General features: G+C 43.6%; 1 protein-coding gene across 6 annotated transcripts in view; it reads left to right on the forward strand.

Annotated features, from left to right (window-relative positions):
• Positions 1-19,098, forward strand: part of Wdfy4 (WDFY family member 4) — a 233,016-nt gene that overhangs the window by 56,706 nt on the left and 157,212 nt on the right. For all 6 annotated transcript variants that reach the window (XM_035452663.1, XM_027389479.2, XM_027389481.2 and 3 more), the window contains one exon: positions 7,922-8,015. In XM_035452663.1, coding sequence (XP_035308554.1) covers positions 7,922-8,015 — 94 coding nt within the window. The remainder of the gene's footprint in view (positions 1-7,921; positions 8,016-19,098) is intronic.

Genomic DNA, 19,098 nt, shown 5'->3' on the forward strand with positions numbered 1-19,098 from the left:
CTGGAGTTTATTTTGGTCTCTCTTCCAACTCATCAAGTCTTCTATAAACTATGTCTAATTTAATGTACACCACTAGCTTTTTAGGCTTTGTTTCAAAATTTAAAGGATGCACTGTTTCTCTCTCTCTCTCTCTCTCTCTCTCTCTCTCTCTCTCTCACACACACACACACACACACACACACACTGCTTTGTCTTTTACAAATCAACTTTATGATCTTATGACCTTTCCTTGGCTCACATTTCTGTCTCTTTTATTTCTTCAACCACACGAACCATAATGACTTTGTCTTCTGTGTCTTTTGAGAGTCTGATTCTATGTCTGTGGCTGTATTTGAAGGTTTCCTGTGTGGGTTGTGACTTTTAATTGTGTCTTCTAAGGTCTCAGTGAAAGCCATCTCTTTTTGGCTATCTTGACTTTATAAAACTATAGAAATGCTTGCTGGAGTTGGTGGCTGTCTGTATCAGCAGGGCTTGCCAGACTCCCATGCGCTGCACTCTTGTATTTGTGCTGAGGATCATTTATTTTCAGGAAATCCCTATCTCTGTGTTCTTGGCGGGGGGGGGGTGACGACGACACCATGCAGCTTCTTTATAGAAGACACCCATGTCTGGTGTCATACTGGTTTAGTGAGTAATTTTAAGATGTATTAAGGGTTACATTTCGAAAATAGATAATTCTCCTTCAGTAAAACAAATGGTTAGCATTGACCTTTACTGGTGTTTAGGAACAGGAAGTGAAACCCTCGAGAGCCATGGAGTAGAGGGCAGGGCCACAGGCAGGCTGGGAATCACAGTCAGGCTATCCATCTTTGCCCCACTAGGCCGGCCACTGAATCGCCTGGGGCAGGAGGCCTCTCTGTTCTCTCTTCTGCAGAGCCAATCCACTCTCCAGTGATTAGAGGAAGAGGCTGTGGGAGCTGGAGTCAGGCTGGCTGTGTGCTTTAGTGCTGGGTGTGTTTTTTGGAACAACTGTTTGCATCTTCACTTTCTGGACTTGGGAGGGACCCTGGTGAGGAGAGGGTTATGGGAGACAGCAGGGGGTTAGAACCATCACAGCTTTATGAGCACATGTGTGCCAGGTGCCTTGCTGGCCTCTTCACAGCAAGGGTTCATTTAATATGTGTAGCATCTACAATTTAAGAAATCTTTTTCACATAATAGAAGTGCCCCCAATAAATAAATTAAAAACACTTTAGAAAAGATCTTTAAAATAACAACAAAACAGAAGTTACATATTACATAATTTGAAAGTATAGTTGTGTTTTTCAAAGTACATAAAGTGTTATTTCTATGAACAAACATGCTATATACAAGATAGGAACAATATACACAAGACACATATGCGGTACACATCACACACCATATCCATGTATCATACACACACACACACACACACACACACACACACACACACACACACACACACACGCACACTGCACATCACAGAACACAACTATTTGAAAAGCATGTGGCCACAACCTCACATGTAGATCGCTGACCTTGCTGGAATGGCCACAACCTCACATGTAGATCGCTGACCTTGCTGGAATGCGCTAGATGCTGTTGTCTGGGAGGGGTTATGTGCTTCTCAGCAGCCAGTGCACAATGCAGTGGACATCAGTGGAGCAGAGAGAGGAATGTGGCTCCAGGATCCTAGCCCCATCCTCACATGAGGCCTTTCTGTTTTCCACGGATAGGGCTGGGTATGGAAGTGTGTCCAGCAAAGGGTTGTGGTGTGACAGGAAGGGGAGTTACAGAGTCACTCTCTGGGGCCTTTCTAGAGTCCAGAAGGAAGTGCTTTCCAATCAGGGATCGCCCTCCCCTTCCTGGTTTGTGCCTTACCTAGCCTTTGTTCTCCTTGGCCCTGGCCAGGCTGTTGGATTTTGATTCCAGTCTGATGAGGTGGATTTTAATTCCTTATGCCTGCCAATGTCGCAATCCCAAACACATATGACTGAGCTTAAATTGTGGCTGTTGTTTATGTTCATAAAGGGGACATGATATTTTTAATGGCAATGTGACATGCACCAGGTAATGGAAAGGTTTCCATGGGTGCTCTTTAGGGCAGAGCCTGTGGGCATTCTCTTCTCTTGTCTTCCTTTGCTGTTGGTCATCTTGTAGCCTTATCCTAATCATTAGTGCTCCAACAGTGTCACCTTAAGGATATATATTAACTCTCTGAGTGTGCATGCATGTGAGTGTGTGCATGGTGTAGGCGTAAGTGCATGTGTCTATGCATGTTCTCATATCTGGGCACACACACTGATTTGGGGCCGGAGATTGACATGGAGTTTCACTTCCCCACTCACTCTTGTACCCTGAAGCAGGGTCTTTTACTTGAACAGAGAGCTCATTAGTCAGCTTACTCAGGAACCTCCTGTGTCTGCCTCCCAAGTGCTGTGATCATAGGTGGACCCCATAGGTTCTAAGGACTCAATCCCAGTCCACACATATGTGCGGCAGTGCTCTGCCCACTGAGCAATCTTCCCAGGCCTTGGCTATATATTTCAAATCAGTGTAGGTAATGTCAGTGATTGATGTGAGTTTGATGGCTGAGCGAGGTGACATTGGCCTTTGAAAGGTATACATATAACCTTGCTTCTTCCACCTGGAAGTCTCTAGTGCTTACCTGGCCCCTAGCCTTATCTGGGATCTCACAGTCATGTTCTCTGCTAAACTACACACATATCCTTCCCTCTACCCAGTGCCATTCTTCATATAGTGTCTGTCACCTGGACAATAGCATCTTGTGTCTCATACCCCTACTTAGATGTCACTCCTCCCAGAAGCTTCCACTGGCTGCCTGGCCCTCATCACAAACCCAGTCAGGTCCTGGTGTCAGTCACTTGCAGAAAGCTGCTTGAGAACACAGCTCTGAGGTTGGGGTTTAGGAATCTAATTTCATTCTTTATTCATTTTAAGATTAATTTGTTTTTAATCATGTGCTTGCGCGCACACATGCACGTGGGCACATATACGGAGGCCAAAGGCACAGGATCCCCTTGGCTAGAGTTACAGGCAGTTGTAAACTACTGACATGGGTGTTGGAAACTGAACTCAGGTCCTCTGCAAGAACAGCAAGCATTCTTACCTGCTAAATTGTCTCTCCAGCTCCAGGAATCAGACGTTTAAAAGTCCCCACTGTGATTGGTAAGCAAAGTAGAGTTGAGAACTTTTGCCCTTGAGGCTGTTAAATGTCTTCTTCTTTAACAATACCTTATACATGTTCTAATTTTTAATAAGGTGAAATTCACATTGTCAGGTGAACAGTCCAGGGGTATTTCATGTATTCACAAAATCAGGTGATGACTTCCTTTATACAGATCTCAAATATTTTAATCACCCCCAAGTTGTGCCCATACACCTACTGTTATGATCAAGCTTGGGGAGAGTCTTGAGTGGGGGACCTTTGTGGAGGATTCCATGGCAGGTGAGGTTGATCGAGGTGGTTGACAAACATGCCAGGCAGACAGAACTTAAATGAGACGTTTTATCAGAAAGGGAAGGGAGGGGGGAGGAAAGAGAAAAGAGGTAAAGAGACACAGAGACAGAGAGAGGACAGAAGAGAAGAGGGAGACAGGAAAAGTCCTGTCTGCCCCAGGGAAGAGTTGGAAAGAGAGCAGCAAAGAGAGGAGTGGGAAAGAGAGGAGCCGGAAAGAGAGCATAGAGAGCAGGGGTCTTTCTTTTAAAGGGGTCCTTTACACCTGCATATGGACTATTAGTCATGGAACACTGGGCTGACCAGAGTACTGCCTGAGTGCATTCTGCCAGATGACAGGGGCAGGCCAGCATAATCAAGAATCCTTACACCCACCTTCCTTGTTCCTTTCCTTAACCCTTGGGCAGCCAACAATCTACTTTCTGACTCTGTGGTTTTACCTGTTTGGGTTATGGAGCAGAACAGAAAAATATAGGTGGTCCTTTCTTTTGATCTGGCTTCTTTCACAATAAGCTAATGCTTTGGAAGTTCATTCATGTCATAAAGGAATGCAACGGACTTACTCTTTCTTATTGGATCAATAAATACTATGTCATTGTGTATATACACCAAAGTTTGGTTATCCATGAAGGTGTTAGGGCACACTAGATTGCTTCTACCATTTGGCCATTGTAAACAGTGTTTCTGTGAATATTTATGCATTTATATTTGTATCCTTATATTAATTTTTTGGCAATATACTTAGGAAGAAATGCTAGGTCAGATGGTGACTTGTCAACTGTTTTTCCCACAGCATCTGAGACAGCTCCACACCCTGTCAGTGGTCTATGAGGGTTCTCATTCTCTGTATGATTGCCCACATTAGTGTTCCTTTAAAATTGATGGCCATCCTAGTGTGTGTACTCAATGCAATTTTGGTTTTGATCTCCCCAATGGCTAATTATGTTGAATATCTTTTCTGTTGTTCAATGAATATCTGTGTATTCTTTGGAGAAAATTCAGTTTCAGACCAGGGGCTGTAGAAACCATGGACTTCTTTGCTGAGTTGTGTGACTTATTTACTGAAGGCATTAGATCATTATCAAATATATTATTTGTAAATATTTTCTCCCATTCAATAGGTTGTCCTTTCATGTTTTAGTTATGACTTTTGATATACAAAGTGTTTTAATTTTTGTCAAGTTCTATGTTTGTTTTTTCCTTTTATTTTTTCTTGTGGTTGTGTCAACATATGCTAGGATCCATGGCCAAATCCAAGATCATGGAGATTTACCTTGATGTTTCTAAAAGTTTTATAATTTCACTTTTTATGTTGTGTCATTGATCCATTTATGTTACCGTCTGCGTATGGTGGAAAGCAGAGTACAAGCCTGGTCTTTCAGATGTGGCCGTCCAGGTATCCCAGAACAATTTGTTGAAGAGTCCATCCATGATGGGGGATGGTACCCCTTGTTGAAAACCAGGTGGCCATAGATGTTCAAGTTTATATCTGGATCCTTAAATCTCACTATTTTCTGTGTCTGTCTTCATGCTAACCCTGTATTATTTTGATTACTGTAGCTTTGCTGTCAGTTTTAAACTGAGCAAGGTGAGCTGTTCACCTTGGTTCTATCTTACAAATAGTGATTTTGGTGCTTAGAGTGACTTTTGGTTCTCCCTTTGGCCCTGGCCATCTGGCATGATAGCCAAAGGCTTTTGTAAGTGCTTTTTGTCATGTTGAAGAAGTGTTCTGTCCCTCATGTATCCAGTATGAAATAGGACTGGAGTTTGTCAAATGCTTTGTTCTCAACAGTTGAGGTGACCATGTTCTCCCGTGTGGTAATTTATCCATGACTCTCATAAACTGAGCAAGCACTCTTGTGTTTTTTGGCTCAAGTCCTGATTGCCCTGGTATGTAGTCCCTGGTGTATGCTACAGGAGACACCCAAGCACTAATGCTGTGGATGGGGGTTTGCATGTATGTTCATACAGGATACTTTGCTGTAGGTCTTTGATGTGTTGTATGTATGTGGCTTTGGTGTCAGGTGATAACCAGGCTCCTTTGCTGGTTCATGAATATGTCAGGCATGGTCCTGCTGTAGGGCCTTTGCCATACCAGCACCCTTGCTTAAAATTACTTCTGCCTGGGCGTCTGTACCCCCCTTCAATCTGTCTCCAACAAAGCACTCTTGGCTCTTCTGTATCATTTTACATTTTTCTCAATAGCAATTGCCATTTTCTTCATATGATAGAAGTTAATTATTCATTACTGTGTTTTGCTAACTTTCTTGTCTGGGTCCTGAGTTAATTTCTTCATCTCATTCATCTGTTCATTCGATCCACTATGTGACCACTGACACTTTTCAAAAGCAGGACTCTGCAATATTTCTCTGGCCCTTCAGCTCACTCATCCTTTTTTGCTTCTGGTATTGAGAAACTGGATTTGTGGGGGTGTTGTAGTGGTTTGTCTTCTCAGCCTTTTGTTTCTTTGTTAAGTTTTATGTGTCTGATAGGATGAGAGTTTCATTTTCTATACCCACACTATTGTTTGCTTGTTTTATTTCACAGGGATCTTCCTGGTGAAGTCTTCACCTGGGACTCTGTTCCTCACTTCTGTTTAGGACAGGTGGTGGGAAAGCCAAACGAATGACAGATACAATGATTTAACAATTATCGTCATGCTGTTAACCTGTAGCTGGAGACACATGTGTATTTCAGGTGTGTCTCAGAGGAGGCATAGAGACAGCTCCTTACCTTCTCTCCTTTCTCCCCCACTATTCTCTTTTTTCTGTCTCTTTCTTTCTTTCCCCTCTTTTTTTCTTTCATTGGTACAGAGGCTCTGAGGACAACTGAAAAGCCTACCAGCTTGTGTTCACCTTTATCTTTGGGAGGTGACTTCCTCATTGTGCAGATGGCCAATTTGGTTACAATATCTTAATGTGCTCCTGAGTTTTGTTTGCAAGTGCTCTCAGGAGCATTTTTGTATCTGTGCACATCAGGAACATTGGTCTGTAGCTTTGTTAGTGGTGTTGTATGTTTATCCAGTTTTGGTATCAGGGTTACACTGACCTCATAGAATGACTATGTCATTGTCCCTCCCTATTCTACTTCCATGGGACAGCTTAAGAAACATTAGTTTCAGCTTTCTTAAAAGTTTGGCAGAATTAAGCTGCAAATCTGTTAGTCTGAGCTTTTCTTTTTATTTACTTAAAATATTTAAAAAATTACATCTATTGCTCTATTATTAGTTAACTTATTTGGTGTGCCTCTGAGCGCATGTACATGCATGTTAGCGCATGTACAACTCAGCGATCAAAGGACACCTTGTGGGATTTGATGCTCTCCTTCTGCCATGTAGTTTCTGGGGATGAATTTCAGATCTTAATGCTTGATGGCAGCAATTTCACCAACCAAACAACCTCACCAGCAATGGGCTTTTCTTTGAGGGAGGCCTTTTATCACTTCTTCAATTTCATTACTTATGGATCTGTTTGAGTTACTAATACATTATTGACTTAATTTGATAGTTCGTGTGTATTTACAAATTTGCCCATTTCTTCAGTGTTTCCAGTTCTTGAGGATGGTTAGTTGTTCTGGATGTTTGGGTGGTTTTGTTCCTTCTTTCTCACTGACTATTAGGTATTTGCTGGTTGACTGTGATGGACATGACAAGTCCCTTTCTGGCTTGCCTTGTACATCTATCCATCTTGTGAAATACATAATTTTCCTCTACTGCGCACATTTTCAATGGACTTGCTTCTTGCCATTCCTCTGGGGACACACTGGACCACTAGGTAAATGCTGGCTGGGAAGCGTGGTGAGCTTCCCAGGGGAAATGAAAATGTATGGACTTGTGTTTGCCAAGTAGCAGGACTTACTCAGGATGGCCACCTGTTGCCTCACTGAGCAGGTCTCAGAGAAGTGGGAAGATGCTTCTAATCCTCCACCTCTGCTCTCTGAGTGATCTTTGTTATTTTTATTATTATATTTTTTCACTTGCTTTGAGTTTACATTTTTCTTTTTAAATATAGTATCTGAAGGTGGACATTTTTGATCCAAGACCTTATTTCTTGTGTAATGTAAGCATTTCATTCCAGGAATCTTCTCAATGAAATACTTTAGAATGTGTGCCCTTTCCATTTCCATTTGAAATCTTATTTTTTTTTCCCTTGAGGAGCTATTGAGACAGCTCAGTGTTAAAGCTCTTGCTTTGCAAGAGGGAGAAGAAAAATGAGCTAGAGTTGTAGCGCACACTTGTAATCTCAGCACCAAGGAGTTGAGGCAGATGTGTGTCTATGTCCCTACAAGGAAATGTGACATTGTTAACTCCATTTTACAGCTGGCTACCTTAGGCTCAGATGCATCAGTTCAAAGTCATTCAGTCATTAGGTGGTGCACCGAGAATGTGGGGTATGGTCTGTTTAGAAAAAAAAATCCAGAGAACTACACAAAAATAGATTTAAAGAAATCATGTCACATGTCCTGTTTCCTCTCTCTTTGCAGGATGGATGAGGGTGATGCCATGATCATGCATCCTGGGATCATATGCATTATGGTGAGATTGCTGCCTCGCCTGTACCTTGACGATCACCCACAGGTATCTTCTGATGAACACATGTACTTTGTCTATGTTACCTGGCTTATCTAAAGAGTGCCATCTGGTGTAAGGCTTTCCGTGGTTCTAGTGTACCGTGATTAGCAGAGTCAACCCTGGTCAGAACCTCTTGAAGGGTGGTGTCAGTGTGTCTTGGATCCTTAATAGATCTGTGACCACTCTTCAAGGGGCATTCAAAGCAGTCACCCCTGTGGATTGGGTATCCTTTTAAAAACAACAGCCAGAAAACATAGTTGAAGGCAATTGTTTCATCCATGGGAACATCTGTTTTAGGAAGAAATGATAGTTGGTGTTCATGCTATCTGAACATAACTGTGATAGGGTAGAAATTTTGCAGGTCTCTGAAAGTGGAGTGTAAGTGGTCTCTGGTGTGGAGTGAAAATAGTCCTAATATGGTTCATGTTCATATGTTCCCTGGTGACTTCACTTCTTATTCTTCATTCTGTTCTCCCAGAGAGCAATGACACAGTGAGCATAAAGCTGCTGAATAGGGAAATGCAGCATAGTGGCATGGAATATACTGGATAAGTGGGCTACAGAGTTAGTAATAACTATGCCATCACAGTCCAGGGTCATGGGCTGATACTCCATCAATGACAGACTGCATGTACCAGTGACTCCCTAAGCTCCCACTGCCCAGTGATGGGTGTCTTAAGTTGTAAGTACACTTTATGTTCATCCAATGAAGTAGCCTAACAGGGTGTGTCCCTGTTTTTAGGTATCGTGTGACATTATTTCTTATGACACTGTGTGTCAATAGGGATGGGGATATGTTCCACATGGTACTGGCTGGCATGAAATCCCTAAAAGTCTCCTCCATTAATGAGTCTCACATTTCAGGGGTCAGCATATGTGAAAAGGGGTCATGGAAGAGCTAGCTCAGCTTGGTCATCTACCTGTGTTCTTATCTCAAGCTGTTAGTATGTTCTGGGTCTCCTCTATGGGGTCATTTGCATCTGGCCTCTACCTGTGTCTCTATGTGGATTCTCAGGAGGACACACAACAGCTTAGGGCTCAAAAAGACACAAAAGCAGAAGTGTTTATGCCTTCTGGAAATTCAGGTCTGCGACAACTCAACATTGTCTCCACTGTGTTTTATCAATCCAAGTAAGACAGTCATAGGCTCAGCTTCATCTCAGAACAGAGGGAAATAAACACCCTTTATCAATGAGAGTGCTGTCATGTGTGCACAGGAAAGGGGCCTTTCTGGGGACCAGCTTCCTTAGGCATTCTACCCTTAAGTCAAGTGCCTTGTAGTCAATGAGTTACCTGAGAAATGTGGGATGTCCTTCTGTATGCTGTGAATATATGTTGCTTTTATTGGTTGATGAAAAAAGCTGTTTTGACCAATGGTCGGGCAGAATACAGCTAGGTAGGAAATCCAAATAGAGTTACAGAGAGAAAGAAGGTGGAGTTGGGGAGATGCCATGTAGCCACCATAGAAGTAAGATGCCAGAACATTACCAGTAAGCCACAGCCATGTGGTGATACACAGATTAGTAAAAATGGGTTAGTTATATGTAGAGCTAGGCAGTAAGAAGCCTGAGCCATTGACCAAAACATTTTTATTCATCAACAATAAAAGCAACACATATTCGCAGCATACAGGACATCCCACATCACCTGAGGTCTGAGATCTTTCCTTCTTTACCTTAATGCCTAACACATGCCTGTCTGGAGCATACTGGAAACTCACACACATCAGACAGCTCCTCTATGCCAGGAAAGTAATGTCAGCCATCTTCCCTGGTAGTTCTTTGAAGTCCACAAGCAGCTGTTCCCTGCCTCATTCTGCAAGTTCTTGAGGCTCAGGAGTGTTATGTGGCTTCCTAAGGCCTTACAGTTGGTGAGGGAGAAGATCTGAAAGACCCAACCATCAGGCATGCTCAATGAGTAGGTCACTTTGCAACTCCCAGGAAGTGCAGGGATATTGATTGGCAGGGTGCATCTTTCCTTGGGCATTCACCTTACCATGTACCAGTAAGCCACAGCCATGTGGTGATACAAAGATTAGTAAAAATGGGTTAGTTATATGTAGAGCTAGGTATGAGGCTGGGTCCTTCAGCATTTTATATAATACTATGAGAATGGCTTTGCCAGTGGTCTGTGTATCTTGACAATCAACCTGATGCCTGTGTTCTACAGAAACCCACTCTAGTGACAGACAGTGAGGGGACAGCCGATGTACAGTGGGCTGTCCTGCTGCTGCTCATCCCCATGGATGTGGCTGAACCTGGCATTCAGATGTTTGCTCACTCTGTGATTTCAGCCCCACAAATTAAGTATGTGAATAAGAAATCCATTTGGCACAATCCTTGCCTTCTATTCAGGTCAATATATAATTGAGGAAAAGTCTCGATTCATCCTCACTGTTTCTCAAATATGCAGATGAACATAGTGATGCATTTTCTCGGGTATTTTCTGCAGATGCCAAATCAGCAGCTATTAAAAGCTGGATAATTACAGTAATTAATTTCTGAAAGGGGGTGGGGGAAACCTCATACTAACAGATAGAATAGTAAATCAAAGGAGAAATGAAACCACATGAGAAAGTGCTGAAACCAAGCTGCTTCTAAGCTTCGGCAGACCTTGCTGTACAGAGAGGAGAGGTGTGGGGTGAGAGGAGATGGCAATGCAGAAAGGGATGGAGAGCTGCTCCTATCAGCTCCTGAGGGTCCGCAGGCCAATCCTGATGCTCACTGTGCTTCTCATCTTATTCTGACCCTTCCTCTCCTTGCCTGAGAAATCGTTGGTGCCAGAGGCCACTGCTTAACCAACCTTATAGGTGTCCCATTCTGGTTAATTTCCAATTACAGCTACATTAAACTTTTTCTATGTGTAGCCCTCAGAAATGCCAGTACTCCAGGATTCTCTTGGAAACAGATAACCCAGCTCTTTCTCTGCCGCTAATATTTTCACCCATATTAGAAAGCGGGAGGTAGAAATTCAGTTGTGCACAAGGCAAAAAAAAAAAAAAAATTAAACTCAGTTTCTTGGCCTCAGAAAACCCCAGTTTACTGGGAAGATGTTTCCCTTTCCCACCATGCTCAGCAGCTGCAGGGGTCGGATACTGCAAGGAGAGTCCATCTATAGGCCTTGGGCCATAGAGAGAAGTAGGGACACTAGCATGAGGCTTTGAAGAAAAGGCATGTCCACCCTCATCAAGAGAGTGGGGAGGGAGGAGGGCTCAGACAGAGAGGTACAAAGAAGGGACCTATTTGGTTTTGTTCAGCTGGGTTAAATCATGTGAGTGGGGCTGGGAAAGTCAGCCATGATGTTCAGAGCCTCTCAGGCCAAGGGAAGAGATCTGAACCTCTCGAGTCACCAAACATTGTTACTACCAATATGTCAAGATTTAATGACCAAGTACTCTACAAAAGCCACGAAGACAGTAGACCATTGTCAGGGCTCTCGTGTGCCACCCAATAACCACAGAACCATGGGGACATTAGGTAACATCTTTGATCTCTCACTCAACAGTATCATTGTTCTTAGGACAACTATGAAGATGAACGAGGGCCAAAGCCATGGCCATCTGATAAGGGAAGACTTTAATCCAATGGGGAAGCATGCCAACTTAGCATTAAGGCATATTTTGTGTTTTTTTTTAAGATTTTATTTATTATGTATACAACATTCTGCTTCCATGTATATCTGCACACCAGAAGAGGGCACCAGATCTCTTAACGGATGGTTGTGAGCCACCATGTGGTTTCTGGGAATTGAACTCAGGATCTCTGGAAGAGCAGTCAGTTCTCTTAACCTTTGAGCCATCTCTCCAGCCCCATATTTTGTGTTTTTTGTGTTGGAAGAATTTAAATGAAACATAATCATCAGGTTTTAAATGGCCCATTCTGTGAAGGGGTGAAACTTGAAATCCTTGCTTTCTAAAAGTGAACCCTTATTGTTAGAAAGTTGGGATTTGCTTTTATATTGTGAATTTAATACTGACCTTCAGCATTTTTAATAACTTCACTGTAACAAGCTTTGCAATATATATATTATCTTTAAGCTTTATGCTCCATGAACCTTCATATACCTACTTTAACCTTTCAGTTTTGTCCTCTTCTTTCCTTTTTGGAAATTCTTTACATTAGGACAAAGGTTATAAAGACAGGGAGCGGTTAAGTCAGAGAGGAGAGACGGGAGCTAAGAAAAGTGAGAGTCCTTAAAATTTATCATCAGTTTTGACAAAACCTCTAAAATTTCCTTATTTTTTTAGTTTCTCTTTTAAAAATATTTTCTAATTTCTTGAGATTAACATTTCATATTTTTTATTTCCAGATGCTTTAAAATTGCAATTAAATCTGGTTGCCTATTTACCATCTTTCCCTAGTTCAGTGTAAACAAAACAAAACAAAAGCAATTTAAAATGTAGCATGTTTTATATTTACTCTCAAACACTTGAAATGTGGAACTGCCACTTTTGTCAAACATGGGACCTGCTGGCATCCCAGTGGTCTTTCTTCAAACATTTCCTCCTTCCTTGAATTCCTATTTCTCATTGTAGCAACTTTCTAACTTTTCTTTTTGGGAAATTACGGCTTCTGCTAGCTGGTGGATGTGTGGATTCACGTGTTGCTGTGTGTGTGTGTGTGTGTGTGTGTGTGTGTGTGTGTGTGACACCCCCTTGGACTCTTCAAGTTCATTTCCTCCCACTCTGGGATTTATTTTACACATTTATGGGGACATGCAGTCACCCAAGACAGTGGGCTGAGATTTGTCATCCTGACTGAGACTGCTGTGTATCCTGCGGAGTCCCACAACACCTCCATTCCACTGAGCTGGTAAGAGCAAGAGCCTCTTATCTCCAGCAAGGTCACGATCAGGCACTTGGAATTCCTTTTATTTTTTTTTATTTTTTTTTAAAAAGTCTTTATGTGTATAGGCATTTTGCCTGCATGCCTGGTACCCAATAGAGGCCACTGAATCTCCCTGAAAGGGAGCTATAGTTGTTAGTCATCATATGGGTGCTAGGAATTGAACCCAAGTCCTCTGGAAAAGGAGCCAGTGTGCTTAATCGTAGAGCCATCTCTTCAGCCCCATATTTCTAAACTAAGAGAGGCAAGGTTCCCTTAGGCAGGAGAGGAGACAGCAAGAGCTGCAGAGGTGGAGACTGGAGGAGAAAAGGGCAGACTGCAGCAAACAATGGTTCTAAGACACGATTTCACAAATAAAAGGGTATTCAGCAACCAGCTCAGACTAAGCCACAGGGCAGGAAGGACTCACTGACATCCACACATTCAGGCAACATGGATGGGTGAGCAAGAGCCTGTGTTGGTCTGGTGCTGATTCAGATGGCTCCATTCATGAAAAATGCCTTGTCCTTGGGCTCCAACCCCAAACTCTGCTCAAACCAGTAAGATTCGGTTTATTTGGAACTAAATGTGGCTTGGGAACACAGAGGTGGGGTTCCTTGAATTTGACATGGTCCACTTTGAATGTAGTCACATGACTGCTCTGGTTAGAGCACAAATACTGACATAAAGCCCTGGGACTGCCAAATATATGGGTGGAGATGGCAGGTAGGTGGGTCCCAGCAAAGGAGGGAAAACACTGCTATGAGTTTTACATGCTATTTGATGACATCCATAGCTTTTGAGTTGGGGTGAGCTAACTCACAGGATGTTAGATCAGGTATAGAGGTGGGCAATAAATTGGTGGGATACAAGGTAGCCCAAGTCAATTTTATCTCAGGATCTGGAACATTCCAACTCCACCATCATGAATATTTTAATCAGTCAATGAACTTTGTACAATGTTCAATATAGATATGATTTTTTTTCCCTGGGAGCCCCAGAGGCAATGGGCAGAATTAACATTGTTGCTGAGTGCTGGTGTATAATGCTACAGCAAAGCTTGGACCACTTGTTCCTGGCCAAGTGGCCCTTTTTGCAAGAGGCATGGCCATGAGAACATATGGAAAAGAATGACCTGGCCAGATCCAGGTATCTGAGAGACTCTAGTCTATCTCTATTGTGCAGCCTGAGTGAGTGTCAAGGGTGTTCCAGAGACCTGAAGGCTCTGGACAAAGCGATAGCTATGGGGCTTCCTGCACAGCCCAATGAGACAGAGAAGAGGGACATGAGGTCATGTATCATTTGTGCCTACGTTTGGAAATGGGTGCTATTTTCTGGAATTTGCCTATGTATTTCAAACACTTCAATATATAAATATCAAATTTCAAATGCCTAAAACAGGGACAGTACTAATAGCTATGGATAGGATTACATGAGGGTGAGTGACTGAAAAGTGCTCTTCCCCCAACAAGAAACTTGCTAAAGATCTGTGTTTGTACCACAGTCTATATTGTTTTCTGCCTTTCCCTCTAAGGCCAACTAATGTGGGAAATTACCAATATGTAGCCAGGTAAAAATACAAGGGAATTTAATAGGGAAAAGCCTTACTTACAGAGCAACCTAGCCAGCCGGCGGGCAGCAGTAAGTACAGCAAGCCGAAGATGAAAGTGAAAGCAGGGCCGCTATGTGAGCATCCCTCACAGGTGTGGTCAGGCACACCTGTAGCCAGCCCCTAGAAGGTGTGGCTACAGCATCCCTACAGCCAACCTCAAATATTTCCATTATTCTTCAGTGAAAAATTTCAGGCTGTACTCAAAAACCAGGAGGCTTCTTGAGGTGATCTATTAAGCAAAGCAAATGGACCCAGTTTTATGTGGAGATGAAGAGGACCAAAAGCTCAGTGAGCCTGGGGTGATGGGGTAGACATTAAAGTTAGGTGGGATTCGTACAACCCGAATGGCAGCTGATCACTCTTCTAGTTTCTTCTACCATCTTACTATGCCATTCCCTGTTTTTGCACCTCAAGTTCAGCTCCTCAGATTATGTCTAGGTCACAGAAATTGCAGACTGAATTTCTTGGGGCCAGGTATCATGGGAATACATAAATAAAGGCAGGTAATAGGGAGTGGTAAGGCCTCAAGCCACAGGAGGTAAATTTACCCATGTAGAGGGGTTTACATTTAATTAAGGGGAAAAATAGAAATACAAGCAAACTGCACCCAGCAAACCAAACACTTCTGTGGCCATTGTTCTTGTCTCTTGTGAAGTTCAGTGTTCCCTTTATAATGAATGAGCGTGTGCAGTGAACCCCGGGCTTCAGGAGACAGCCCAAGATAGCACCTATTCTGACATCATTATCAGACCTAGGAGATGGGTAGGAGTGTTCAGGCCTCAGGGCCCCACCTGCAAAGTGGGCAGTGGTTCCCATTGAGAAGATCAGTGGAGAGGGATCCCAGGAGGCATTAGCCCTGTGCCATTAGAATGTGCAGGCCAGGTGTGCCCCTCACCCAGAACTTGTGGCTCTCTAGTTGGCTCTTGGGAGTTGAGGTCATGGCATATACAATTCTGCAAATGTTAATTGGAAGGTAATGCATTTGAGTCAAACATCAGCCAGCATATGGCTAGAGTAAGAGTAATGGCAAGAGAAGGGGGGAAGGCCCCTACCAGCCAGAGCAATGAAGGAGAATCCACTAGACCAGAACTCAGTGGCCAGGATTACCAGATCTGCACCTGGGTCCAAAGACACATTCACACAGGGAGGGAAAGGACAGAAATGCTGTAAGTCTCAGGTGCATTCTTCATAGTCCCAGTGGGGATAAGAATGGCACTTGAGGAATTCCAATATGGGAGGAAGCGAGCCTCACTGACAGATGGCCAGGCAAGCATGGGCCACCTAGCCACATCTACTAGCAGGATTCACTGAACTCGGGACCAGCTGTGAGGAGTAAGCATGTCTACAGAGGGACAGTCACAGGGCTGCAAGTCCCTCAATCTCAAGCCTAGGTGAAAGTCTGCCATGGGTGGTGGGATATAGATTTGGGTTGGGCCAGGCCTGGGATGAGATCTCGGAGTGGTCACAAAGTCACTGGAAGATATTAACTAGATGTGTGACATCATCTAGAGCATGGCTCAGAGACCCAGTGGCTTCTTCTGTCAACTGCAGCAGCAGATGGTGGTCTCTAAGCACTTGTCAATAGTGAGGTCCATTTTGGCATTCCAGGGCCCCTAGATCTCTAGGACTGGTGACCTGAGGCCTTTGGGGCCTTGCACCACACTAGGACTCTTCCTCAGCTGCTGATCTGGGGCAGGAAGAAGAAAAGGCCAAGCACCTTTGCATGGTCTCTGAAGCCCCTCATGTTGTCACAGGTATGCCTTGTGACCTTTAGATGACGACCCCTGCCTGGGCTGTGCTCATTCCCTCCTCTGGCCTTTCTGAATGCTACATCTCAGTTCACTGTACTTCAGTAGGTAATTGGTACATCAACTGATCTGGATTCTCTGCCTGCTCTCTGACTGGGGTGTACCTCCTGTCGAGAATATTCTGTGATTGCATCTATTAGGCAGATACTGTGCCTGAGATACACAGACACCATGGAGATAAGTTCATAGTAAGAGATGTAGTCTAAGGCTCACAGTTCTGAGGGTCTGGAGAACAAAGCAGGGGAGGAGAGAGGAGAGAAGAAGAGGTAGCAAGAGGGAGGGAGTAAAAGGTGAGGAGAGTAGAATTGAGAAAGGAGGACATTGACCACTGGAAGTATGGATGCAGTTCTGGTTTGGAAAAGTCAGAAAAGATGTCTTGGGTGAGAGGACATGTAGATGCCTCTTGATGATAAGTAGTGGATCATTAACAGTACAGGGCTGGGCAGACATCCTCATCTTTAGCTGTAGTCAGAAAGGGGCATGGCATTTTCAACAGAGGGGCTTAGAATACCCCTATACTCAGAGCCAGGTGGATGAAAGAGAAGGAAGCAAATAGGTGTATTAGTAACATTTTTCTCTTTTCTAAGTCTGATAAGAGGCAAACTAACAGAGGAAGGGCTCACTTTGACCTAGAGTTTAAGATGGCATACAGTTCATCTTGGCAGGGAAGGCAGGTGCCTGTCATAGTTCATCCATAATAAGGGAAGCAGAGAGATGACAGGAGCTGACACCAGGCTACAAAACCTCAAACATCACCCTAATCACCCACTTTCTGCAGTGAAGATTCCCTTCTCACAGAATGTTCAAAGATAGCTAGATCATGGCCCATCTCTTACTTCAAACATAAGACTATTTGGGGATTTTTTTTTTTTTTTTTGTAACTTGATTGTGTGGTTTGTGAGCATGAACTCTGGACATGGTAACTTTGTTTTGTGACATCATAGGTTGGATGTGGCCAATGGATCTGATTTCATGGCCTTCCAAAACAGCAAATCAGCCAGGTGGGAACCAAGAGTGGAAACATGGTGTCTGTGAGGAACATGCCACATTCAATCCATGACAGTCTGGACGAGAAAAGTCTTTTGTGACTATGAGATCCTAAGCTTCCATTATCAGGAAGTGTGGGCCTTTGCACAAATGTAGTCTGGGAAGGGGGAGGTGAAGAAGAGGCACACTCATTCATAACCAGTGTGGCTTTAGCAGTCTGTCCAGATTCAGCAAGAAAGACATGGATTTTGTTGATCAAATAGGACTTATGTTCTCACTGACATCTAGTTTTTGCCAACTTGACAGATTCTCACAGGGGAAGAGTCTCAGTGAGGGATTGTCTGGATTAAGTTGGCCTGTGGGCATGTCTGGGAGGTTCTCTTGATTATGTTAATTAAGGCGTGAATACTGGCCCACTGTGGGTGGCTCCATTCCCTGGGCCAGGGGTCTTGGATTGAACAATAGCAGAGAGAATGAGCCCTAGAATACCTGTATTACTTCCTTCTTCTCTGCACTTGACTGTGGGTGTGATTAGACAGTTCTTGCTGCCTGACTTCCCTGAAAAGGTGGACTGTAACCAAAAATCCCAAGAAAACAAAAAACAAACCCTTTCTCTCATAAGTAGCTTTTGTCAGGCTATTTTATCAGAGCAACAGGAAAGAAAACTAAGATACACCTAACCCAAGATCACAAATTCTTGAGTCTAGGATGCTGTTGGAGTAGCACAAACCAGTGTGCCACGCTGGTGAGACTGTGGCAAGATGGCAAATCCATGCCATGGAAGAAAAAATAAATAAAAAAAAAAAACGATTCTAAGTAAGTAATTTGAAACAGGCAAACAGAACGCCCCTACAACTTAAAAAGACAGGAAGATTTGGTGGACTTGGTGGAGCCCCTGTTGGGGGCCCTACCCTGCCTGGGGAGTGGTTCGTGGATGGGGTGGGGGGTAGGTTGGAGGTGGGGGAGAAGGAATGGGGGTGAGGGGAGGGAGAGGGAGAGGGGACTTACATGTGAAACAAGCCTGTTCCCTAACTTGAATTAATTAATAATAATAATAATAATAATAATAATAATAATAATAATAATAAGAGAGAAAAAAAGTACTGCTCTCCTGAGGGCCCCCATCCCTAGCACCCTCCTTATAATTTTTAGTAACAGGAAGCTCAAAAGTCATGGAAAACCTCTCCCCATTTGAGAGAACATTTCAACCAAATTGGAGTAAACAGCTATTCCACATATGAGTGAATAGAAAACTCCTGGTTCTGTGCGAATTCTAGAAGGAGCTGGCTTTGGGTGTAGTGATTTCATGTCTGTCAGGTCAGCAGGGAAAGACATATCATGGACTGAAGTGTTCAACACTCCAGACTCCTTGAATGGCTTAGCTATCTTAGCTCGTTTTCTGTGACTGTAAGGAAGTAAGTGAGGCTACAGACTTTGTAAGGAAAGGAGATTCAAAAGCCTCTGATTGTGGTCTTGGGATGATCTCGGCTCTGGTGAGGACCTCTTGGCAGACGATGTCATGGTGGAGACAAACATGAGAGAAGGCGATCCAATGGGATCCCACAGGAACTAGGCTAACTCTGAGGGCATAACCTCCAGTGAGTCATCACCTTCCCACCAGCCCCTTCTCTTGCAGGTCCCACATGTCACACCACCTTCCTGGGAACCAAGCTTCCAGCACATGGCCCATTGTGGGACAAGCCACATGTAAATGATGTCACCATCCCACTGAGACTCAGTTCTTTCTGGGCTGTGGGTCTCATTAATGTGGACTGGGAAGAAAGTTAGGAAGAAAGGGGGAAATAAACAGGAATAAATACTCCAGGATGGACTCAAGTCTTGGCTTTTAGGTGGAGAAA

This window comes from Cricetulus griseus (genome assembly GCF_003668045.3).
Source record: "Cricetulus griseus strain 17A/GY chromosome 1 unlocalized genomic scaffold, alternate assembly CriGri-PICRH-1.0 chr1_1, whole genome shotgun sequence".
Classification (NCBI taxonomy): Eukaryota; Metazoa; Chordata; class Mammalia; order Rodentia; family Cricetidae; genus Cricetulus; species Cricetulus griseus.